This window comes from Tamandua tetradactyla, chromosome 17, assembly GCF_023851605.1.
Source record: "Tamandua tetradactyla isolate mTamTet1 chromosome 17, mTamTet1.pri, whole genome shotgun sequence".
Classification (NCBI taxonomy): domain Eukaryota; kingdom Metazoa; phylum Chordata; class Mammalia; order Pilosa; family Myrmecophagidae; genus Tamandua; species Tamandua tetradactyla.
The window spans coordinates 13,623,681-13,650,826 of record NC_135343.1 but is presented as its reverse complement, the minus strand read 5'-3'; the positions used below and the strand labels follow the sequence as shown (position 1 = coordinate 13,650,826).

The 27,146-nt window shown below is 36.9% G+C and overlaps 1 protein-coding gene across 1 annotated transcript in view; it reads right to left on the bottom strand.

Moving 5' to 3' along the window:
- The window catches only part of EML4 (EMAP like 4), a 209,929-nt gene extending 185,049 nt beyond the window's left edge, over window positions 1-24,880 (bottom strand). Inside the window, exon 1 of the mRNA XM_077134081.1 lies at window positions 24,609-24,880. Within this exon, the coding sequence (XP_076990196.1) occupies window positions 24,609-24,633 (25 nt within the window). The 5' untranslated portion in view covers window positions 24,634-24,880. The remainder of the gene's footprint in view (window positions 1-24,608) is intronic.
- Window positions 24,881-27,146: the final 2,266 nt, after the last annotated feature.

The window sequence follows — 27,146 nt, the reverse complement described above, 5'->3', positions numbered from 1 at the left end:
GCAACGGTGGCTCAGTGGCAGAGTTCTCACCTGCCATGTCGGAGAGCCAAGTTCAATTCCCGGTGCCTGCCCATGTTTAAAAAAATAAAAAGTGGTAGGAACTCCTGTGCCCAAGCTTGCCCCTACCACATCTATCACCAGTTCAACCCAGAGCCAGCCAGCACTCCCAAAGTACAGATCACTCGTCCTGGTTCCAGAGAAAATAGAGTAATCCTTGTCCAGATATTGGGAACGTGGTGTCTAGCCCACACTAGTGGTAGACTGAGGGACCTGCTGTTCCAGAACCTGCCCTACATGTAGAAAGTGGCTCACAGAGTTCTCCTACAGAATGCTATAAACAGCAGTCAAGTTATGCTGCCTGAGGCAAGGAACTGCTGATTGTGGGACTTACAGTCCTATAATACAGTGTCTATGACCATAAAGAAAACTGTTCTCTAAGGAAGAAGGTACATTAGAGAGTCATTCCTATGGCCACATGCCCAAAATAAGATGTATGTACAGAAAGGACCAGGGAGTCCCTATGCTTTGACCTGGAGCTATTCTCTAAACTCATTGTACGGATATGCCCTGAAGAAAGCACTCCCAAACATTAAACTGCAAAGACTGAGAAAGGTTATTTGCTTTTTCCCCTTCTTCTTTATTTTATTTTATTTTTTAGTAACTCCTGGCTTTCAAGGAAAGTTCATTCACAACACGAGCCAAACAGAAGCTTAAGGACAGACACCTCCGAATCTAAAGCCTAACAATAACAAATTAACATCAGAATGTTCGCGTTTCAGCAATAGATTACAAAACATACAAAGTAACAGGAAGTGACCACCTAGGCAAAGAAAAAGATTAAAGCTTTAGAAAGCATCAGCAAGGAGCACCAGAGTTTAGAAATACCAGACAAAGACTTTAAAAATATGTTCTTCTGGAATTTGTTCTGTAACTACTTGCTGAAAAGTACTTTGAAAACTATTATTTTCTCCTTTCTTTACTTTGTATATAGGTTATATTATACAATAAAAAGGTTAAAATATATATATATTCTTAAATATGCTCTAAGAACTATTTAGAACTCGGGTAAAGCACTACAGAAAATCAGAAAAATGAAAGATGAACACAAAGAGAATATCAACAGAGAGAAGGGAATTAAGAAACGGAACCAAACAGTACCAAAGACCACAGTAAGAGAAATTAAAAATTCCCCAAAGAGGTTCATCAGCAGATTGAAGCTGGAAGAAAACACAGGGAACTTGAACGTAAGATAACTGAAACCAACTAGTCTGAGCAGCAGAAAGAGCTAATGAAAAAAAAGTGAACAGAGCCTGAAGAACCGGTATGGCACTATTAAGCATCCCAGAAGAAGAAGAAAGAGAGAAATATTTGAAGAAATAATGGCTGAATTCTTCCCATGTTTAATGAAAGACAAGAACATACACATCCATATTCAAGCAGCTCAGTAAACCCCTAACAGAATAAATCCAAAGAGATCTATGCATATTATATGCTGCAGCATATTATCATCAAACCGTCAAATGCCAAGAATAAAGAGAGAATTCTGCAAGCTGCAAGAGAGAATACGTCACATACAGGTGAGTCCCAATAATATTAGTTGCTGACTTCTCAACAGAAACCATGGAAACAAGAAGACAATGGGATGACATATTTAAAGTGCTAAAAGGAAAAAAATTGCCAACCAAGAATTCTATATCCAGTCGATTGTCTTTCATAATAAGACAGTGACATCATGGGACAGAGACAGCCTTCTTGACCAAAAAGGAGAAGAAAGAAATTCGATAAAATAAAGTTTCAGAGGCTGAGAGATTCTCGAGTTGCGCGGTTATCCTGGAGGTTATTCTTACGCATTATGTAGATATCCTGTTTTAGTTTATGGTGTATAGAAGTGACTGCAGAGAACTGTCTGAAACTGCTGAACTGTGTCCCAGTAGCCTTGACTCTTAAAGATTTTGTACCTATATAGCTTTTATAATTTGTGCTGAAAACCTTGTATCTGTTGCTTCTTTTATCTGGCATATGGACAGAGGAGTAAAAAAAAAATATATATATATATATATATAAATAATAGGGAGGAAGAGAGTGTTAAAGCTACTACTAGTGGTCAATGAGACAGAGGGTAAGGGATATGGGAAATATGAGTTTTTTCTTTCTTTCTTTTTATTTCTTTTTCTGGAGTGATGCAAATGTTCCAAATATGATCATGGTGATGAATACACAACTATGTGATGATATTGTGAACCACTGATTGTACAGTATGTATGGACTGTATGTGTGTAAAGATTTCTAAACAAAAATATTTTTTTAAATATATGAATTGCTAGGTATCTACTCAAAGGACTTAAGGGCAAAGACACAAACGGACATTTGCACACCAATGTTTATAGCAGCATTATTTACAATTGCAAAGAGATGGAAACAGCCAAAATGTCCATCAACAGGTAAGTGGCTAAACAAACTGTGGTATATACATACAATGGAATATTATGCAGTTTTAAGACAGGATAAACTTATGAAGCATGTAATAACATGGATAGACCTAGAGAACATTATGCTGAGTGAGACTAGCCAAAAACTAAAGGACAAATACTGTATGGTCCCACTGATGTGAACCGACATTAGAGAATAAACTTGGAATACGTCATTGGTAAGAGAGACCATCAGGAGTTAGAAACAGGGTAAGATAATGGGTAATTGGAGCTGAAGGGCTACAGACTGTGCAACAGGACTAGACACAAAAACTCAAAAATGGACAGCACAATACTACCTAATTGTAATGTAATTATGTTAAAACACTGAATGAAGCTGCATCTGAGCTATAGTTTTTTTGTTTGTTTGTTTATATATATTTTTTGTATTTTGTATTTTTATTTTTTTCTCTATATTATCATTTTATTTCTTTTTCTGTTGTCTTGCTATTTCTTTTTCTAAATCGATGCAAATGTACTAAGAAATGATGATCATACATCTATGTGATGATATTAACAATTACTGATTGCATATGTAGAATGGAATGATTTCTAAATGTTGTGTTAGTTAATTTTTTTTTAATTAATAAAAAAATGGCAGAACGGGAAAAAAAAAGCACACAGTTTTGGCATAGGTAGCATCACCTCAATTATGCAATTTTAGACATTTTCACAGCTTCAAAACGATAAGCTAATAAATCCCCATTGTTTCCACCAATCAATTTCATGGTATTTTCTTGGGACAGCCTAGAAATTGAAAACAATCCCCATTCCTTACTTTTATCACAGCAGTTGGTACCTCTATTCTAGCTTCTGACCCTATAAAACAGCTTATTCTAATAATTTCATATCAGTGATGTCAGGCAATGCTTGTCTTTTTGTGTCTCCTTTCACACATTATGATGTCCTCAAGGTTTATCCATGTTGTTACATGAATCAGAACTTCATTCTTTTTTACAGGTGGATAGTGTTACTTTGTACATATATACCATATTTGTATGCATTCATGTGTTGATAGGCACAAATTGTTCCCATATTTTGGCAATTGTGAAAAATACAGCTATGCACATCAGTGTACAAACATCTGTGCAAGTTCCTGCTTTCAATATTTTGGGTTATATACCTAGAAGTGGGATTGCTGGGTGATATGGTAATTCTATACTTAACTGTCCAAAAAACTGCTAAATTGTTTACCAGTTCACATTCACCAAAAATGAACCTATATTCCTATTTCTACAAATCTTCTCCAAAATTATTTATCATTTTTTAAAATAGCAGCCTCTCGAGTGTGTGGAAAATGGTAATTCATTTTTTTTATTTGCATTTCCCTAAGGACTAGTGATGATGAGCATCTTTTCATGTACTTTTCCCCCTTATATTTCTCCTTTGGAGAATTTCTGCTTGCATCAGCTAATGATTGAGACCTGCTAGCTATGGGAAAACAATGCCAACAATATGACGCTGAACTTGCTCTGTCTCTTCCTTATGTGAATAAAACATCTTTCCATCAGAAAAAAATATATATATATGAGTGAGTGATTAAGACAATCCCACACAAACAAAAGCTGAAGGAGTTAACCACCACTATACTGGCCATACAAGAGATGCCAAAGGGAGTTCTGCAAGTTGAAAGGAAAGAACAATAGATAGAAGCTACATGAAGAAATAAAGATTTTCAGTAAGGGTAACAACAGGGGTAAATAAAAATGCATTTGTATTTTCGTTTGCAACACCACTTTCTACTTCTTACAGGATCTAAAAGGCAACTGCATAACATATAATGACAAATCCATGGTTTGAGATTCATACATAATGTTTGGGACTCATAATGCATAAACATGTAATCTGTGAAAAGAACTACAAAGAGATGGGGAGATGGAGGGCTGAAGGAATACGGTTTGTATATACTATCAAAATTAAGTTGGTATCAAAGCAAATGAGACTGTTCCAGATTTAGCATGTTAAATCTAAGCCCCCTCATAACTACAAAGAAAACACCAGAGAATATGTAAGCTTACAGAAGAAATTAGAGTACAGGTTGCCAGGGTAGAGGATGGGGGAACATGGAATTAATGCATAATGACTATAGCATTTCTGTTTGGGAAGACAGGAAATTTTTGGTAATGGATGGTAGTAAGGGCAGTGCAACTTTGAATGTGATTAATCCCTCTGAATGGTATGCACTGGAGAGACTGAGGAGGGAAGTTTATGCTGTATATACGTTCCCATATATTAAAAAAGAGAGAGAGCAACTAAAGAGACAACGACAATTAAAGGCAATACACAATCATAGACAGCATCTAATAACAGAGGACAAAAGGTTCAAAGGGACGGTATTGGGACATATGAACAAAGTGGAATAGACACTGTATACTTCATAGCATTGTTAAATTTCTTGAACTTAATAATTACACTTAAGGTGGTTACATAAGCGAATATCATTGTTCTTAGAAAATGTGCATGGAGTATTAAGCATTCAAGAAGCATGATGTTACACAACCTACACTTAAATGTTCAGCAAATAGACAGATGGGTGGACGGATGGATGGAAAGACAGAATGTTTCAACAAAAATGGTGAAGTGTTAACATTGGTGGATCTGGGTATCTAGGGAATGGACTACACTGGATTTCTCTGTATGGAATCTGTGTAGTTTTTAAACTATCCTGTAAGTATGAAATTATTTCAAAAAAAGTGTTTTAAAAAATGAAACTATAAGTACTTACGCTGGTGTAAAACAACACCCATCAGAAAAAAACAAAGCCACAATTTTTGACTTCTTAATGTGTCTTCTGATTCTGGTGACTAAAATAATAGATTAACTATTCTCATACAGCTCTATACTTTAATTAAACAAAATATAGTGACTGAATTCTTCATATAATATCCATTCTCCAATATTCAACATAAGAGAACAAGAGCAAATAAAAGAATAGTAGTATAACGGAAAGCACACTGTATTTTTGAAGGCAAAGGACTTGGGCTTCAGTCCTTGCTTTATCACAGTCATTGTGTGATTTCAAGCAGTCCTCTTAAACCTTAGTCTTCTCATGCATAAAAAATGAACATTAAAAAATGAATATTAATACCTGCTCTAATTCATAAAATTACTAGTGAATTAAAGGACATCATGTGCATGAAAGTAATACTTTAAAATATACTATAAAATGTTAGAAGTCATTGAAAAACATCATTATCCCCATTTTTAAGTTAAATTTATTTCCTCTTGTGCTGGCTTGAAAGCATGTATGTACCCTAGAAAAGCCATGTTTTAATCCTAATCCCATTTTGTAAAGGCAGCTGTTTCTTCTAATTCCTATTCAGTACTGTATGCTTGAAACTGCAAATTAGATCATCTCTCTGGAGATGTGACTCAATCAAGAGTGGTTGTTAAGCTGGATTAGGTGGAGATGTGTTTCCACCCATTCGGGTGGGTCTTGATTAGTTTACTGGAATCCTACAATAGAGGAAATATTTTGGAGAATGGGAGAGATTCTAAGAGAGCAGAGAATGGCATAGCCATGAGAAGCAGAGAGTCCACCAGCCAGTGACCTTTGGAGATGAAGAAGGAAAACACCTCCTGGGGAGTTTCATGAAACAGGAAGCCAGGAGAGAAAGCTAGCAGGTGATCTGGTGTTTGCCACGTGCCTTTCCAGATGAGAAACAAACCCTGACTTGTGTTCCCCATGTGCCTTTCCACTTGAGAGAGAAACCCTGAACTTCATTGGCCTTCTTGAACCAAGGTATCTTTTCCTGGATGCCTCAGATTGAACATTTTCTATACACTTGTTTAAATTGGGACATTTTCTCAGCCTTAGAACTGTAAACTTGAAACTTATTAAATTCCCCTTTTTAAAAGCCATTCTGTTTCTCGTATATTGCATTCTGGCAGCTAGTAAACTAGAACCTCTAAAGTACCTTTCAGATATTAAAAAGAAAACTCAAATGAAATCTTTACTATACAGCAACAGTAAACTGAAAGAGAGTCCAGAAACACACCCGCACACGTTGTAGCCTATTGATTTTAAGCATAGGTTCCAACGCAATTCAAAAGAGAAAGGCTCATCTTTTCAACAAATGGTACTGAAACAAAAGGGATATACCAATCTGCAAAACAATGAACCCTGACCCTTACCTCATATCATATACAAAAACTTAGTCTAAATGGAATACAGACTTTTTAAAAATAAGAGCTAAAACTAGAAACTTCAAAAGAAAATAATAGGAGAAAATCTTTGTGACCTTGGGTTAGGCAAAAATTTATTAAATAGGATACAAAGCATGAAAGAAAAAAATGACAAATATGACTTCATCAAAATAAAGTGATAAATTGGATTTCACCAAACACACTTAAGAAAATGAAACTCAAGGCACAGACAGAGGAAATATGTGCAAAACACACTCTGATACAGGATTGTGTTCAAAATATACCGAGAACTTTCACAACTTAAGTAAAAGACAAACCACCAAATTTTTAAATAATGGACACCAGATACCCAAATCCACAGAAATAGAAAATAGACTTATGGTTGTCAGGGGCTTGGGAGACATGTACATGAACATTCATAGCATCTTTATTCATAATAACCTAAAACTGGCAACAGCTGATATACCCATCATCAGGTGAATGGATAAACTAATTTGGTATAACCATACGGTGAAATACTAACCAGCAAGAAAAAGGAGCAAACTATCGAAATGCATGACATAGATGAACCTCAAAAGCATTATACTAAGTGAAAAAAACACATAAAACTATATATTACGTGATTCCATTTATGTAAAATTCTAGAAAAGACAAAATACAGTTATAGAAAGCATATTAGTGGTTATCAGAAACTACGGGTAGAAGGGAGGGAACTGAATGCAAAGAAGCATAGGGAAGTTTTGGGGACAACAGAAATGTTCTGTATCGTGAATGTGGTAGTGAATATACAACTATACAAAATTTTCAAGCCCCATGGTACACTTAAAACTACTCTACTTTTTCACTAAAACCAAGATATGGTAATGAGGTGTCCTATGGTGTTTAAAAACAAATGACTGAAAATTTGCTGTCAAGAATGAATTTTATTTGCTAATGAAAGTGTCAGACGAATTCCCAAAGTAACAGAGTATACCTAGTTTTAAAGAAGTTTTAAAAAATAGCTGATCTGCTTTTCCAGGGCTACACAAAATGTCAGTGATAAATAAACTGGGGAAGAAAACAATTTTTGAAACCTCTTCTAAAAACACCTTATCAGACAACTCTTAGAAATGTCTTTATCTTATCTGTTGGTTTTCAAACTACCTAATTTTTCCTAGGGTATATGGAAAGTCTATCAACTTCAGGTATTAAAAATATTTACCTTCTACTTAAAGAATTTTTTTCAAAATAAATGGAGAACTTTCAAAAAGTCTAAGTAAAATTCTGGACCAGAAAGTATAAACATATGATTACCATGGGCTATAAAAAGTGCACTGTAACATAGTTCAGGATCTTCTGTTATTATTTTTTCTGTGGTAATTATAAATTCTTTGGAAAATAAGAAAAGTAATTAAATCCAAAGTAGGTTGTAGCAGTTTTCCAGTTAAGACACAAAGTTCAGTGAAAAGAGTACAGGCTTTCAAGTTCAAACCCTAATTATTCAACTTCTCTGAGCCTTTTTCATTTGTAAAACAGTGAGAACATTTCAGAATTACCATAAGCATCCGAGATAAATAATATGTATAAAGTGTCTGATTCATTAATGAGAGTCTTGTCAATTTTACCTCCTTAATGTAAAATCTGTTGTTAACTTCCCATTTCACTGCTGAGGGAGAGAAGACCGAGGAAGGCGGAGGTGCTATAGGTCCTTACCATCTCCCCTAGGTTATTATAAAAGCTCCAAACTAATATTCCTATTTTCAGTATTGCCCATTCCAATCCATTCTTCACAATAACAGCAGACTGAACTTTCTAAAATCCAAACCTGATTATGTCCCTCTTCAGTTTAAAAGTTCTTTGTCGGCTTCCCCATTGCCTGCAGGATCTTCAAGCCAAACTTCTTAGCATGACGTTCAAGATCGTGGTGATAATGCTCGTTTACCTCTCCAGCCTTCACCTCTCCTAACCATACTGAATTATTAATATTTACTGAGAAGTTCCCCCAAAGGCCTCATGCTGTGTTCAGTATAGCACAGTGGTAGAAAGCAGACTCTTAGGTAGGATTGCCTAGGATTAAATCTGGGATCTACCACAGTTAAGTTTGTTAACAAGTTAAAAAACGTTTTCTATATAGGAGCAGATAGCAAAGATTTTAGACTTTGCAGGCCATTCAGTCTTTGTCACAACTGCCACCGCCATATAAAAGCTGCCACAGACAATCTATAAATAAATAACATGGCTGTGTTCCAATAAAATTTTATTTGTGGACAATGAAATTAAAATTTCAATTATTTTCATGTGTCACAAAATATTATTCTTTTGATTTTTTCTCCAGCAATTCAAAAATGCAGAGCCATTCTTAGCAAGACAGGCAGCAAGCCAGATTTGGCCTGAGAATGGCAGGTAGCTTGCTGAACTCTAATCTTGAGCAAGCATTTTAACTTTCTTCACCTCAGTTTCTTCATTTATAAAATTGAGGAAAATATTAACATCTCCTCAGGTATTATTATTATTGTTATTCCAAGACTAGTGATCTTTCCACTATATCACTGCTGTCTCTCTTCACTGTACACAGGAGAGAAAACTAGAGTAGATAAAAATAAAACATTTAAGAGATTAAATCAATTCACTAATCCTTTGGGATTTTCCCCCCACTGGCCTTAGTAAGTGGTTAGGCACTACATATGGAGTGGTTACCGTTCAAAAGGCAGTATATTAACTGCAATAAAAATCCAACCGGTATAAGACACATTAAGAAACTTAATGCCTACTTGAATGGACAAGATGTACACACATGAATAGCTAAATAACAACATAAAGCTGTATGTGATCAAACAATATAAGGAAAGTATATGATTGGTCTCTGTGACTAAAGTCAAAAGTGCCATAAGAATTCAGGAAAGAGAAAAAAAAATCCCTGGGGATTGCTCTGGTCAAGGGAAGAGGTGGCAAGAGTTTTGATAAACAGAAATTAAGTAGCAAAACAAAGGAAAAGATATTAAATAAACAAGGGTATTGAAAGAAACACAGTATTACCTAGTATATGGACAAATGAGTAAGAAAATAAAGACAAAAATAAATAAACAATGGGGAATGGGATGTTTTGGGTGTTCTTTTACTTTCACTTTTGGGGGACTAATGAAAATGTTCAAAAATTTACTGTGATGATGAATACACAGCTATACGATGATACTGTGAACCACTGATTGAATACTTAGGATGGTTATATGGTATGTGAATACATGTATCAATAAAATTGCATTAAAAAAAGAAACAAGGTAGCAAAAAATCAAGGCAAGAAAAGGGATACTGAGGGGTTCCCCTTAAGATTCAAAACAAAGGAACATACACAGTAAGAGTTGAGGATGGAAACATACACTGGAAACAAATAATAAGGCAGCTTGGATGCCAAGCTAAGAGTTTATCTCACAAAAACTGGAGATGATGACAACTTTTTAAGCTGGGAAATGAAAATAAAAATGGAGTATTAGAATAATCTGGTGGCCATACACAGGGTGAATGAGAACAGGATGAGATCAGACACTGAGATATGACTTTAGAGACAGTAAAACAATTGCAGAAGTATCAGAACACTTAAAGCTATATCAGTGGTTTTCAAACTACTGAAACAACTCCATTACTGCTGACACAGTCACACTCCCGAGAGTCTCACCCAAAAAACATCTAACAACATCTAATAGGTGTGCCTACGAAACAACTGTTCACTGCACAGTAAATAGCCCAAATGGCTTCTAAGTACCAATGTAGGTGTTAAAGTCCGGAAAGAAAGAAGGCCAGAAAGTGGAAGAGGAGAGACCTCATCCTGGTCACACAACCCACTGTTTGCCTCTACCATCATCACCACCCACAAACAGCTGTTGGGAGTTCTCCATAGCACCTTGGGAATTCTCCTTAGTAACTGGATAGGGGTCCTGAACCCAGGTTGATAAACAGTGACCAATAGAAATCAATCTGAAAAAAATAAAAAAAAAGATTTTACTGAAATAGGGTTAAATCAGAGGGATGGAATTATAGAAACTATATATATTCCAAAAATCTATCACAAGGTCAGGTACATGGTTAGCATGTATAATAAAGAAGCTTTAGCACAGCAACCAACCCTCATCTCTTCTAATAAAAAATACTTGTGCTTTTATATTGACAATGCAGATATCAATGTCTATACAGGAGTCATAGAAACCTAAGAGTGAATACTTTATTGAAAATTGTTTATTGTCTGTCTCCCATTCCCATAAGCTTTATGAGGGCAGGAACTTTTGTTTTGTTCATCGATAGATTCCTAGCATGAGAACAATGCCTGGCATACATATAGCAGTTGCTGATTAAATATTTGTTGAATGATTAGATTTTTCATTCTGGAAGCTATCATTGATTTCAGTCACCAAAAGGTGTCACCGATATTACTTCAATCATCCCCAAATAAAAGACTGCATAACAGGTTCAGTTTTATTCAGTCTACTTAATAGTTCTCTTTGAAGATATGAGGGGGAAAAAAACAGTGAACTTAAGATACATTTTTGTTCCTCTAGAAAGTGATTCTAGTTAATTTATATAAAATGTCCTACAAAGTGCTTGAAATCATAGCTCAATAAATGTCAGTGTCCTTGCCCTGCCACCCCCTTTTAACAAGTTACCTATGTGAATCAAGCTTCTTCAAGTGTAGTCTATAAACTACAACATCAAAGATTATTTCCTAATGCAAGTATATCACAGATAGACTTACTTACCACAAGACTTGTACTCAAAGACATAGAATAAACAAATACCTTAGAAAACTATCACTTATACACTTATACACGTAAGAAAACATAAAAGTCATTAAATGCATTGCCTTAAATTAGAATAACACCACTGATCATGGCATCACTAGGACGGAAATCATAGCTCTACCAGCAGTTTGTCGTTTTCTCAGATATTTGGGACTAGGGTAAAAAATAAACGTTATTTCTCCATTCCAAGACCTAGAGGGTATACTGTGACGCAACCTCTACTTTTCTACTCATACCCCAAACAAGGACAAGCATTTCAAAAACACAAAAGAATAGTAAGGCTTAAGGCAACTGGGGGAGTTCCCAAAGCATCCTACATTTCACCATCACAACTCTTAATTATTCTGAATGTTAAAGGCCTGTAACAGCTTCATAAGGACTTTGTTTATAGCTACAAGCCAGTTGAGCATGTATCAACCATTCAATAAATATTCCCTGAATATTGTCTGAACCACCCACAGGATTATAAGAGCAGGGACTTCTGAGTGTCTTGCTCACTAATGTTCCACTGTTCTTAGCACAGGGTGTGATCCAAAGAAGATAAAAACTATTTATTTACTTAATGAACATGTCTATGGCAAGGAAACAGACAAATAAAATAAGCGGCCTATAAAAGACTATAAAATCACATAACCTTAGCCCCTTTAAAACACACACTAAGGAACCAAGCTAAGGAGCTTCACAGTATGGAAGTTTCAGTGTGTATATAATTATTCTATCCCATTCACAACCACAAATAAAATTTTCAAGAAAAGAAGTTCAGACATTTTCCCAATAATTTTTGGTTCCTAATATCTTATTTCAAATAATCCATAATAATAGGTTCCAAAAAAAACAAGCAATTTCCGTTTGTGTCAAAAACATATCTATACTATTCATAACTGGAGAGGATTAAAGATTAATTTCTTTAAAGATGAATGCCAACAGGTACTCAGAGTGGAGCATTTCAAGAAAGTCAAAAGCAATTTCCCAATTAAACTGAAAACAGGATACTCTCTGAAGTTTGTTGGGGGGAAAAAACATAAAAACCTCCCACTCAACCATCAACAGAAGTCAGTTATGACACTTTGTGGAATAAATACCTCAGAGTAAAATTTTGTCATTTTGTCATCTGCTCTGAAGCATTACTCAAAGATTAGCATATGACAATCTAAAATGATTTAGATAAAGATTTCTGATATCAGGCCTGAGTAGCTCTTTTTTAAATCAGGAAATCACCTCAATTTTAGTAAGTCGTACCAATTTTGGAAAGTCAAAATAATACATTTTCTGAAAAAAAAATTTTTTAAGGGAATAACTGCATTCTTACTATGAGAAAGATAAATACAATACAGCATATTTTGAGCCTATAATATACAAATACCTCAATGATCCAGAGATTTATTTGATTTTTTTGGGGGGGAGGGAATACATGGTCCAAGAATGGAACCTGGGTCTCCTACACGGAAGGTAAGCATTCTACCACTGAACCACCCATGCACCCATATCTGATCATTTTAATACAGAATACAATATAAAACAGAGAAGCATAAATGCTCTCTAATTTTAAAAGTTCTTCAATATTATAAAAAAGGCTCATGAACTCTATTAAGGGCCTATCTTAAAAGTGTATTTTCTTACTCTAAGGCAATCTGGTAATTGATTCAGATTATTACCAACATTAGCAAAATTTATTAAGTAAGAACCACCCAGATGCTACATCATACAATTTAAATAGGGTTGGTCTTGATCTCTGGGTTTTTCTTCTTTGAGATTCAAAACAATCCTTATATAAGCTTAATAAGCTTTATTATCTGATTTCCTGGGCCACAGCAGATTCAAAGTTGGAAACCAAAGGAAAGGCTAGACTAGGATACCAATTCAGTAACAGTGAACCCATCTAGAGCCTAGAATCCCATATTGTACAGAGGAAAACCATAGCTTCTCAGAGAATCACAGGACTGGAACGAAAAGTATGAAACATAAGAAGTGAATAGTTTTTGTCGTATTAGAAGCAAGGAAGCTATAAAAGACCACTAGGATCAGGACTCAGAAACCAATTTGAAGATGCTCCCATGGGCCAAAAATAGGAAAACCTGGCCATCAATAAGAACATTAACCATACCTGACTGAAATAAACCAAACGTATAAAATGTACGAGTTTCCATTTAAAAGACAAACAAATATGCCAAGTGACACAAGCAATAAGTAAGCAATTGTGGTATACTCTGTAAAACCAAAGGCCTACTTTAACAAACTGCAAAGGAAGAAAGAAAAGGCAAGGGGAATATGTAGATTAGAAGAGACTTAGGAGACACAGAAACCAAACACAATGTATGGTTCTTGTTTTGATTCACATTAAAATAAACCACCAAAGAATACTTCTGAAACAACTAGCGATATTTAACTGGATATTTGATATTAAGAAATTACTGTCAAATTGGTATTAATGAAAGATGAGTGGTGATCTTTTAAGAAATACAAACTCAAATATGGATGAGATTTTTTTAAATACCAACATAAATAAAAAGACTAAAACATACTGCCAGAGTGACAAGCAACAGCAAGGAATACAGAATATAACTGACCAGAGCCATTTGAAATATGGAGCAAATGGACCTATGCAAATGGCTCTTGAAGCTATGAATTAATGCTCACAATAACGACCACCAGTCATCAAAAATAAGTCAAATTATGTCCCACATACACAGCTTAATAAGAACTGATGGCTAAATGATGGAACATAATGCATTAAAAATTATTTATATTTATACTTGCTGAGAAGTAAATCACAATATTTAAACGCAAAAATACATGGCTGATTTTGCTACATAAATATATTTCCTTTATACTGCCCCCCCACAGGTATACAACCTTGTTCTCAGATAATTATTGTTTAAATATATAAACAGAATAGTGAAAAGTATAATCCTTAATAACTTCTCCCTAACAGCACCAAAATCTTTAAACTAATTTACATTAGTATATTTTTTAACTGTAAGATAAAATATGCTGTCATAAAATTATTAATATAAGGAATGATAAAATGCTCATTAATTTAAAATGATGCAATTCAAACTCAACTGAATCCCATTTAAAATTACATAAAATTATGTTATATGTGTTGGTTTGAAGCTATGTGCACCCCCAGAAAAATGCGTTCTTAAATCTAGTCCATTCTGTGGGTGTGAAGCCATTGTAAGTAAACTGATGAAGTTAAGGTGTGGTCCAGCTCAATGAGGATGCATAATAATCCTATTACTTGTGTTCCTTATAAGCAGAATGAAATTCAGACAAGAATGAGAGAAAGCCACTGAGAGTGGAACCAGAAGCTGAAATTCAAAAGAACCCAGAAGAGACTGGAAAGGCCCCAATGTACATTGCCATGTGACAGAGAAGCCAAGACACCAGCAGCCAGACCCAGAGCACCAGTCTTGGAAAGAAAGCATCACCTAGATGACACCTCGAATGGACTTTCTTTAAGCCTCAAAACTATGAGCAAAAAATTTCCATTGTGTAAGCCTAGTACACCAAAACAATATGTGAACAAGATTTAGGAGATAACATAAAACATAAAATGATCAAACAGTTGTGTCATTTGGTGGAAAAGCTTTAATTTTCATGTTTTTAATTTATGCTATTTCCTCTATCAATTCTCTTATTATTATTATTATTATTATTATGTTTTAAATGGCTTGACTCCTTCCCTTCCCTCCCCACCCCCCAGGACAATTCAGTCCTAAAGCCATTAAGTAGGGCAGTGCAAGGTAGGCATGTAAAGAGGACATTCCTGAAGAACAGTAGTCTAGCGCACAGGCAGATGAGAAGGGCAGCCTGGCATGGGATGTGGGAGCCCAAGTGGACACGGAGGATGTCTGCACAAAACAAGTGGGCAGCCCACCATAAGGAGTCAGAACATGAACAGAATGATGAAGGAGGAGACAGTGATAAGATAGGAGGTTGGTTACCTATGTAGGGACTGATCAAATAAATAAATATATTAAGGATAATGGAAGCCAGATTTCTCATTACTGCAGAACATAATTACAAATATGCAAAAGAATAACACTAAAATGAACCCTTTGGTGTAGTAAAAATAAATAAAATATGCATGTGTTGGATATTTATAAATACTCATTTTGACTATTGGAGAGGACCTGAGATCAGCTCTAGAAGTGTTATCTTTAAAAACTTTCTGATTGTGACCCAAAATAAGAAGTACACTTTACACTGTAATCTAGGACAAACATACATACAACTGTAAAAAAAGGTTTCATTAAGCAACATCATAAAATATTTGTATTTTATAATCGTCCTTTCTTCCTCCTCTTCCCTCTTTTTAATCTTAGTCTTGACTACAACTAACAAATTAAATTGACTTCAAAATTCATAAGTTAGGTACATGACTTGTAACTGAAAAAAAGTACTGCCCTAGAACCTGGCAGAGAGTTCTTTATTAGACTCCCAAAAAAGTCTCAGGGACAAAGCTTTCACTCATTCCACATGAAATGAAAAAATAAGAACAACATTGTAACTTCTGTAATTTGTCTCTTAATTTTTAAAAAGATTCTATTCTGAGACTGTGTGCTTTATACTTTTTTGGTCTTCAAATGTCATGTTTTTTATGAAATGATGGTGAAAGTAAAGGTTGCAAGTTGTCTAATGTCCCCTAATCTTTCCTCCAAATTTTACTGGATCATGAAATCTCCACTGTTCTGCTGTGAAATTTCAAAGACACATGAGAGTTTCAGCCATCAACAAGTTTATTATTTGGCTAGGGAAATAAGATTTACAATAACTTTGGCTTGTAATAATTACTTCAACCTTATAACTGTAAGATATTCTATGGCAAGTGCCCTAAAAATGCTCCTAGTTTAAAGGTTCAAGGATAAATACCTTGAGGTGGGAACAAAGAGGAACAAATAAGCATTTTTAAAAATGAAACAAAACTGAGTTGTAGAATACTGAAAATAGTGGCAGGAATGAGAATGTGCCAAGAAAATTTGGGGAACAAGAAATAGGTCATTTTGGCAAGGATATGAAAAAACAGTAGAAAGACAAAACACATGCTTTTGTAATGATAACAAAGGACCTTCAGAAAAAGACTAAGGTGTTAGAATTTAGTCATTAGGAGATGAAATGATCTGAGAGGCAGAAGGGTACAAAGCACTGCTTTAGGAAGATGCATCTGAAGGGCACTTGTAAAACAAACAGGTGATGGACAAGTCTTGAGGCTATACAATAATCCAGGCATGGAATAATAAGTATTTGAACTCTGGTGTTGGAAAAGGAAAGTAAGGAATAAAAAGAAAATTACAAGAAATTACAGGATTAGAAGATATTTTAATGTGATAGGTGAAAATGGGGAACTATCAAACATGGTTCTGAAATTTCAAGGGTGGTTTGATATTTACAGACAGTAGTAAATAAAAGAAGCTGACTTAAAGGAGTTCAGATTCGGGTATACTGGATTTGATATATCAGTGAGGATAAAGAATCAGTTAAGAGGTAAGGAAAAGAACACTGGACTCCATCAGAAAAACATGATTTTAAATTCACAAAATGATTAGGGCCCTGCCCAATCAAAATGGCAGAGTGGGACACTCTGCAAGCCACAAGAGAGAAGCAATGTGTCACATACAAGTGAGCCTCAATATGATTAAGTTGCAATTTCTCATAGTAAACCATGGAGCCAAAAAGGGGATAATATATTTAAAGTGCTGAAAGCAAAAAACTGCCAACCAACAGTTGCATATTTGGCAAAACTGTCTTTCAAAAATGAGGGACATCGGGACAACCAAATCAACAGGCCCTCAATCTTGGGGTTCGCCCCAATGAAATTTATTTCAGCAAAGGATAGGCTAAACCCACTTAAAATAAGGCCTAAGAGTCACCCCAAGAAAACCTCTTTTGTTGCTCAGATGTGGCCTCTCTCTCTAAGCCAGCTCAGCAAGTGAACTTCAGTTACGCCTTCTCCCTCTATGTGGGACATGACTCCTAGCGGTGTAAATCTCCCTGGCAACGTGGGACAGAAATCTTGGGATGAGATGGGACCTGACATCAAGAGATTGAAAAAACCTTCTTGAGCAAAAGGGGGATGAGAAAAATGAGAAAAAAATAAACTGTCAGTGGCTGAGAGATTTCAAACAGAGTTGAGGTTATCCTGGAGGTTATTCTTACGCATTGTATAGATATCCCCTTTTTAGTTTATGGTGCATTGGAGTGGCTAGTAGGAAGTACCTGAAACTGCAGAACTGTGTTCCAGTAACCTTGTTTCTTGAAGATGATTGCATAATGACATAGTTTTTACAATGTGACTGTGTGATTGTGTAAACCTTGTGTGTGATGCTCCTTTTATCTAGGGTATGGACAGATGAGTAAAAAATATGGATAAAAAAATAAAGAAATAATAGAGGGAACAAAGATTAAAATAAATTGGGTAGATGGAAATACTAGCGGTCAATGAGAGGGAGGGATAAAAGGTATGGTATGAGTTTTTTCTTTTTTATTTCTTTTTCTGGAATGATGCAAGTGTTAAAAAAAATTATCATGGTGATGAATACACAAGTATGTGATGATACTGTAAGCCATTGATTGTACACCATGTATGGAATGTTTGTATGTTAAGAATATTTCTATGTTTGTATGTTGTTTTATCAATAAAAGTAATAAAAAATAAGGGACACATTAAGACATTCCCAGATAAGTAAAAGCTGAGGGATTTCATCACCATTAGACCAGCCCTATAAGAGATGCTGAAGAGAGTTCTGCAGGTTGAAAGGAAAGGACAATAGACAATCAAAGGTGCATAAAGAAATAAAAATCTCCCATAGAGTAACAACATGGATTAATAGAAATGTCACTACTATTGTATTTTTGGTTTTGTAACTCCACTTCTTACTTCTGACAGGATCTAAAAGGCAAATGCACAAAATATAATGATAAGTTATTGGTCTCAAAATGTATAAATATGTAATTTGTGACAAGAATTACATAAAGGTGGGGAGACAGAGGGGTACGGGAACATAGTCCGTGTATACTTTTAAAGTTAAGTCAGTATCAAAGCAAATCTGTAAGTTTGTTACAGATTTAGAATGTTAAATTTAAGCCCCACAGTAACTACAAAGAAAATACAGAATACACAAGCTCACAGAGACAGAATCTATGCAGAAGAATACAGATTGCTGGGTATAGGGGCAAAGGGAATGAGGAGCTAATGCAAAATGGATACGGGGTGGGGTTCTGTTTGGGGAGATGGGAAAGTTTTACTAATGCAAGGTGGTGAAAAAACTGCAACACTGCGTGTGATTAATCCCAATGAACAGTATTCCTTTTAGTAGTGGAATTGTGGAAGTTTACATTGTGAGAGGAAGGGAGACAAGGAAAGAGAAAGAACTAAAGAAATAATGACAATTAAAGGCAATACATGATCCTGGATGACTTAACAAAGGAGAGAAGGCGCAAAAGGACATTAGTGGTACTTATGAAAAATTGGAATATAGACTATAAGCTTTATATCAGTGTTAAATTTCTTGACTTAACAACTGCACTTAAGGTGGATACATAAGTGAACATACTTGTTCTCAGGAACAGTATTAAGGGTTCAAGGAGTATGACATATACAGCCTACACTTAAATATTCAGAAAATGGATTGATAGTTACGCAGAATGACAGAATGACGGATACATAACCAGAATGATATAGCAAACCTGGCAAAACTGGTGGATCTGGGTATGTGGAGGGGTAGGGGTTTGATAGAATTCTCTAAATGGAGTTTGTATTAGTTTTTTAACTGCCCTATAAGTATGAAAATATTTCAAAATAAAAAGTACAAAAAAATAAATAAATAAGGTGAAGATTCAATAAAGAAATGCAATACTATATTCATAGGATAGTTTTTACTATGTAAAAAACTCAGCAGAGGAAAAGACTGAAAACAAATACATTGACATATTAACATGAATTGTATATGGATGGGCTGGAAAAAAGGCAATTTATTTTTCTACTTTTCTTTTGAATCATGTTTTCCTTACTTAAAAATAATATGGACACGAATGCCACAAATTAATATCCGTCCCCCCCCCAAAAAAGATAAAATCTGAATTCAAATGGCCTTTTAAAAAACATAGTGAACACTCTGAACTTCCATTTCCTGATCTACAAAATGGGAATAATTTATCTCCCAAGGTTAATATGCAGATTAAATGAGATAAAAGTTCTTTGCAAGCTATAAAGCAATATTCAAAGTTAAGGCATTACAACAGACTAAGACAGCTACAACTATAGGTCAGAGATCATTTACAGACCTAGATATAAATTTATAGATTAGTAATCTTCCATACTAAGGTAACAGTTGATGAATTAGATGATTTGGATAAACTTTTAAAGTCTTAGAGTCAACTTTTTTTTTAATTGTAGTAAAAATATATAACCTAATATTTTCATTTCAACCATTTTAAGTGCAAAATCCAGTGGCGTTACTTTTTTTTTTCATTTGGGTCATCAGCCTTATTAGACTTTTTAAACTTTTTTATTGCATAATATAATATATATACAAAGCAAAGAAAGAAAAAAAACAATCAGTGGCATTACTTTTTACAATGCTGTGCTATCACCTTCTGTTCTTACAATTTTTCATCACCCAAAACAGAAACTCTGTAACCATTAAGCAATAACTCTCTATTCCCATTCCCCTCAGCCCTTGGTAATCTATTTTCAATCTATTTTCAATCTCTATGAATTCGCTTATTCTAGATATTTCATATAAGTGGAATCATACAATATTTGTCCTTTTGTGCCTGACTATTGCATAAAGCCCAATGTTTTCAAGATTCATCCATGTAGTAGCATGTATTAAAATGTCATGCCTTTTTATGTTTGAACGGTATTCCATCATATGCGTATACCACAACTTTTTTGCCCATTCATCTGCTGATAGACACTTTTCTTGAGTTTCTTATAACAAATATTGAAATTTTACAATTTACAGAAATGGACTCACAAAAAATTAATGCAGTGTTTTTTCTATGTTATTCAAACTTAAAACATAATGCAGAAAAAGATCTAGTAATATTATTCTCTACACTTTGGGTTACTAAATAAATTTTCTCATTTTTTAAAAAAAGCCAGACTCTATAGAGGTAAATTTATCAATTTCCAAATGTAAATGGCTAGTTTTCTATCCCAGAAATTACATGCTTGATACGTAACACAGCATTCTAAATGGTGTTTCCCTCCAACCTTAATTCTGGTACTCTACTTATGTTTAATAATAAACTTCTCTACCTACCTATTTAAAATCAGATAGTAAGTCCCTAAAGAGCGACTATATCTGTCTAATATCTGTCCTTCCCATAGGGCCAATCAAGAACAGAAGTGATCACAAAATAGGTGTTAACCCACATACATGTTGAGAAGCACTATAACCTACGTCACAGATGCTATAAGAACCATTTAATGGTTAATCTCATGTCACATTATATAACTTAAGCCTATCTTGAGTCCTTCAGGAGGCAAGGAAAAGAAATTAAAAGTTGTTTAAAGAAAAAATTCCCCAAATAATGCTATTACATGAGAAACATTTTCATGTGAATATATAAAGAATGCTTTAGACTAAATCAATATTTAAAAATCATATACTGCCAAAAACATCAGATACTGCATTGTTCCTTAAGAAAGTAAGAGTATATGTAGAATGAAAATTCAGAGTTCTAATACTGCAAAGTTAACAAGTTAGTTTTCTTAAAATATTTCATAAATTAAAGCATATGGCTACTATTGGATCATATTTACCCTGAACCCAGAATGTGATGTTTTCTTGTAAATATTAACCCTACAATTTCATTCATTACAATTTTTCTTAAATAAATAAGAAAATAGTTTTGAAGGCTTTTTAAAACATCTCCACGGCAGAAAAAGTTAACACTGGCATGATTAAATATATGCTTTTTTAAAAATTTAAATACTGATAACTTCTAAATTAATTCCAAGACAAAAAGCCTTAAAATTAAAACTTTTATTATGAAAAAGCCTCTGCCTTATGAAAATCATTAAGAAGACCTATAGCAATAGTTTCCCACTTCTTCACATACAGCTCATCTTTTAAGTAATATACATATTTAGTGATTTGTAAGCAGGACATCAACATATATGTGCCCTTTTAAATTACCAAAACTCATGAACTAAAATATATTACTTCTAAGGACAATCCCACAGTATAACCAGCCAAACGATCTAAAATTCAGCAGCTCCAGAGATTAAAAGCATCCTTCAGCTGTTTCTAAGTAAAACAAAAGGACTACAACAGGTACACAACGCCAACACTGGCACATACAACGTGGCCGATCACCTGACACTTCTCTGTGATTTTAGAAAAGTCACTACATCCAGCCTTGACTACCATTCGATATCTTACACAATGCATATAAAATAGGTGTTTTCCTTATCTAGTACCCAAAAAATCAAGGGTACTATCTGAATCTTAAAATTTCTTCACTTTAAAAAGGGGAAATTTTAGCTTGTGTACATATCACCAAAATAAAAAAATAAATTAAAAAAATAAAAATTTCTTCACTTTACAAAATGATTTACCATAGGATTCCAGTATATAATCAGCTTCTCTAGAATCATTCTGCTTATAAAGCATTCATTTTTTTGACTCATAAAAATGTACTTTTCTCAGAATTTTTCAAGAACTCATCTAGTACATAAAAGGAGATACACACGTACACTTCCTTGAGAATAAATAAATGCTTTCAATACTTGTGACCCGAAAAGAACTTCACATATTTTGAATTCTTTGTTTAGTTAAAAAAAAAAAAGGTTTAAAAAAATCACTAGAGTTCAAGTGCTTGCCTTTACATTCATGACTCTCAACGATAAGGATCAGTGTAATTCTAAGCTCTAGGCTAATGAACTGCAGGGAACAGAAACAAGCAATCTGGCAAGAGCTGAGTAAAGCTCTGCTTAAAGGCTACCAGTAAAATATACCAGCACTACCCTTCCCCCACCTCCAATTCTTTAAGGTTTCAATTAAGATGGGGCCTAGTTTTACTTTTACGAGGGGGACAGAACGAGAAAGCACAGAGCTCCTGCTGGGAAGTATCTTCCTCAGGATCAGCTCCAAAAATACTGCCAAGAACCATTTCCTTTCCTCTCTGCCGACAAAGGTTCCTCTCTTTGGAGACAGGCATCTTCCCTGCTCCTGATTACGACCCTATCTAAAGGAAGGGAAAGTCACATACCACCCCAGGGATGGTATCAAGCAAATAAACATTAGGGTCAGCTACAAAAAGAAGTGGCCCCAACTATAATTCATTTTCATCTTTCAGTCTCTCCTATCGGTTGCCTCATGAATGGGACAAGAACAGGTAAAGGTATTTAACAACACATATCCACTATTTCAAAACAAATTTGTGTCCCAATTGGTGACAAAACGCTTAGAGAAGATAAATCTTCTGCAAACCCCCCAGAACTTAGCTTTTCTGTAATCCGTTCAAGCGAGCAAAGAGAGAAATAAATCTGATTCTGTGAGTAATGATCCCACCATTCCTACAGGCTGAGGACCCAACACCGAGCACATATATCACAGCCTACAACATCCCCCCAAAGACACTCACGTTTTGCTCTAGTATGTGATCACCCCTTTAGTGGATACACAGAACAAGTCTTTCGTCCAATGTGAACTGGTGAATAAACCCAGGCATGGGGTTAAAAAAGAACCAGTGAAAAGCCTCTCTAAAAGGAGTCCAAGAATGGAACAACCCCACTATGTATGGAATTATATGACATCAAAGGCTAGATAATGGACAACAGGTGCCTTTGAGGAGGAAAGGGTAACACTGGTCTCCTATTTTAGGATTTCCACTCTCTAAGCTCTCTAATAACAATGACTTGACTTATAAAAGTCAGGGTTAAAGTTATGTTTTCTTACTGTTTAATAACTACAATGAGCCCATGCTCTTTGACTTACTTTTTCACTTAAAAAAAAATCCATCTAATCCCAACATGTCTGGATAGAATAAAGATTACACTGTGGTCAGACTGTGTACTGAATGAACAGTAACCAAGCAAGAAATTATCAGCAAGAATTGCAAAAGAAAGGCATCTGAACACATGCTACCTTGACAAAAATTCTTGAAATACAAATCCAGCAGCAGGTATCACATAACTGCAGTATCAGCCAAGGCAGTAACTGTTACCCTCAACATCATTAACAGTTCAGCTCAATCTTTACAGTAATCAGATTCCAGTGGCCTCAAAGAATAGTAATTCCAGACACAGGTTATGGGGCACTGAATACCAGCCTGGAACTGATTCCCCCTAGCAATTACAAAATTTACCACCTTCATTCGGGTGAAAGGGAACACTGAAAGGCTACTTCAACCTACTTAATAAACTCCTTCCTTTCTCCATTCCACAAAGACAACATATTCCAAAAATGGAGAATCCTTTCTTTCCCGGACCAAGGTCCCCTTTCCTATGGACTCACTAGGCAGGATTACTTCTCCCCAGGCGTGCTTACAGAGCCAGAAAACACTTCTGCTTTCACTCTTCCTTAGAGAGGGTCCCCCAACAAAGATGCACCTCTTCCTCTCCAGTATTAAGTAAATGATGCTTCAGTGCTTCTTGTTCTCTCTTTCTCCGCCAAATGTTCAGAGAAGTGAGGAAGTATAAGGAAATCACTCTATGGAATACTTAAAGGAAATCTCCAAATTTAAAGCGAAGACTAAGGGGGGCGGGGAGCCCCTTCCTGAAGAAGGAATGGGGGGGTCCTCACCCTAAAAAGAACCTTTGTGTGGGTAAGGGATGTCTCCACCCTGACAGAGAGCTCGGGGGTGGAAAGGAGGAGGAGGGTCGGACCCTGAAGAGGGGTCTGGGTTTGAGGAAGGGGGGCCCCGACCCTGAAAGGGGGCTCTGTGGGGAAGCCGTGCGCAAGGGGCGAAGCGGACTAGCCCTCGGGGGCCTCTCTGAGAGGGGAAGCGTTCTCACGTTTGGGGAAAGTGGGCCCCGCACTGAAGGGGGCTCTGGGAGGAAAGGAGAGCCTTGCCCTGGAGAGCCTGGGCCTGGGGGAGGGGTTCTCAGGCGCCGGAGCCCGCGGAGGGGCGGCAGCCTCAGAGGGGAACATGTGCAGTGGAACTACCGCCACCCCGAGGGGCAGGGTGGAGAACAGGGCCTGGGCTGCGAATGCAGGGAACAAGGTTCCCACCCTGCGTAGGAGAGGGAGGACTCCCCGATCGGACTCACCGAGGCTGCCGGCGAAACCGTCCATCTTGCGGGGAAAGCGCCGGGCTCGGGGCTCAGCGGGGGGGGGCACTTCATTCAGCGGACCGACAGAGTGGGCGCCGCGGAGCCTGACCCGCTCGCTCTCTAGGTCGCCCGAGGGGGCTCCCGGTCCCCGCCTCCGTCGTCTGGACGTCCGCTCGCCCCGGGGCAGTCCGCCACTGCCGCCCGCGCCACCTCCCCGTCAGGGTGAGAGCCGCGCCGCGCCGCGCCGCACCGGACCGCTCAGCAGCCTGCCCGGCCTCCCTCCCAGGCAGCAGCCGCGAGCGCCGCCCCGCCCCCCGCGCCCGCGCGCAGCGGTGGCTCCGCCCCCCGCGCACGCCGTCCGTCTTCCGACCCCGCCTCCCACGTGACGACCTGGAGGCGGGGCATTACCGATCCCCTCCCTCTCACCTGACCTCCGCCTCCGAGTCCCGTTGCCTTGCTCCCGACGGGTGGCTGCGCTTGCGCGGTGGGCCCGCAGGGTTGGCACCGGGGGCTTGGGACTTCGGTCTTGGAGTTGCTTCCGAATGGGCGGGGATAAGGGTGGCATTCGGCCTAGGATTCTCAGGTGCATCGAGGGATTCTGTCCCCTCGCAGCGCTTGGGGAGCAACGCAGACGGGAGACGGTCTCCCTGCTGTGTCGTGCAAGGACAGTAAAGAGGCAACCAAGTGAGGGAAGGGATGCCCTCTTCCCGCGTCGGATGCGGGGCAAATGGGGACGAGTCTTCTTTACCAACTCGACCCCACCACCGCTCAGCCGCAGGGCCCAGAACAGACCAGAAGAACGGAATTTTAATATTAGAACCCAAGAGTTCATTTTGTCCAGCCCCTCCTTATGAGAGAGAACACTGAGCCTTAAAAAGGATATGACCTACACAAGGTCATGGAGCTTGGTAGAAGCAGAGCTAAGAACCCAGGCTTCCTTACTCCCCCTGGTGTTCTTTCCGCTAAGGGAGCAAAGCGACCGGTATATGCCGGATCGTAGGGATTGCCGGGGACGGAACTCTATGTAGGGCTGAAAAGAAGTAAACCCAAGTTCCAGGTTACATGCCTTATGACTCAATAGGTGAATGTCAAGTTACCTAACTTATGTGGGTCTCGCTTCATTCATTTGCAAATGCGAGGACTGGACTTAGAACCAGAACATGTAAGAAGGCATAGGCTTCATTTATCTTCCTCCTCCCTAACCCCTAGCTCCCCATCCTTCTAAACCCCTACCTGGGGTTTGCTAACTCCCGCCTAGGATTTGGTTGGGCAGACCAGAAGGTCTGAAAGGTGCTCTCTCAGGAACTAAATTGGTCTATGCAATAATAAAGAGCCGAGTTAGTGAGGGGAGAATAAGAGACTCATACCAGAAGGAGTTGCAGGAAAGAACGACAGAATGAAGAAGGAAAAGGAGAAATAGGAGGCAGTGCTAATCACAATGAGAGGAACTTGGAGGAATTATGTAGTTGAAAGGACTGTTAAACATTCCGTTGCTGTTTTGCAGTATACTTCCCTGCTTTGGTTCCTCTTCAAAAATCTTCCCCCTAAAAAATCCAAATTACTTTCCATCTCTTTTTTGTATATTAGACCTGTGTTTCTTCTGAATATCATACTATGTGGAGACTGGCCATGAGACAGCCAAGTTATATTCAGATTACCAGTTAGAATGGTGTCTAATGTTTCTTCCTTCTTCAAAATTAAATGATATACCCAAAGCTTCCTCTGTATGGACATTTTTTGTGGCTCTAAGTTTCTAATAAACCTAAAGAGGTGGCACCGCAATCTTTGTAAAGTCTGGAATTCTGACCGGTTCTCTTCTGGGTCTGCATGCAACGCTGTCAGCCGCCGTAGGTCAATTAAAAGGATAAAAGCTTGCATATTGCCTATATGTGCATTTTTAATTCAAAGAAGGATTCCACTTTTTTGAGGGGTCTAAAGCTTTTATTATTAGTGAGGCCCTTTTGAGAAAAATAAAAACAAAAATTTCAAATATAAAATTAGGTTAAAAGGAGTACTTAACTAGACCAAAAAAAGAAATCAGAACTGCATATTTTTATTTATTTATGTTACATGGGCTAACTCCAGGAATCAAACCTGGGTCTCTGGCATGGCAGGTGAGAACTCTGCCACCGAGCCACCATTGCCCACAACTGCACATTTTTAAAAGCCTACCAATACTACAAACATCACAAATATAACATTTAATTAACTGCCCAACACACTATACCAATACTTTTTTCCTAAATCTTTTGGCTGCATACTCTGTTTCTTCAAAAATGACAAGGAATTTTTTCTTAAATAGATATCATTTATTGAGATCCTGGTACATTACAGGTTTTATACTCACATGCTTCATATATCTTCAAAAAGAAAAGAAATAAAATGTATGGTGCATTTTAATTATACACACTGCATTATTGCGTATATTCCCAACAGGAGAGAACTTTCATCTTTACTTAACATCAACGAAAACTGAATTCTTCACTTATAATTGTTCATGTCAGACGATTTGAAGAATTTTTTCTTACACTAGCT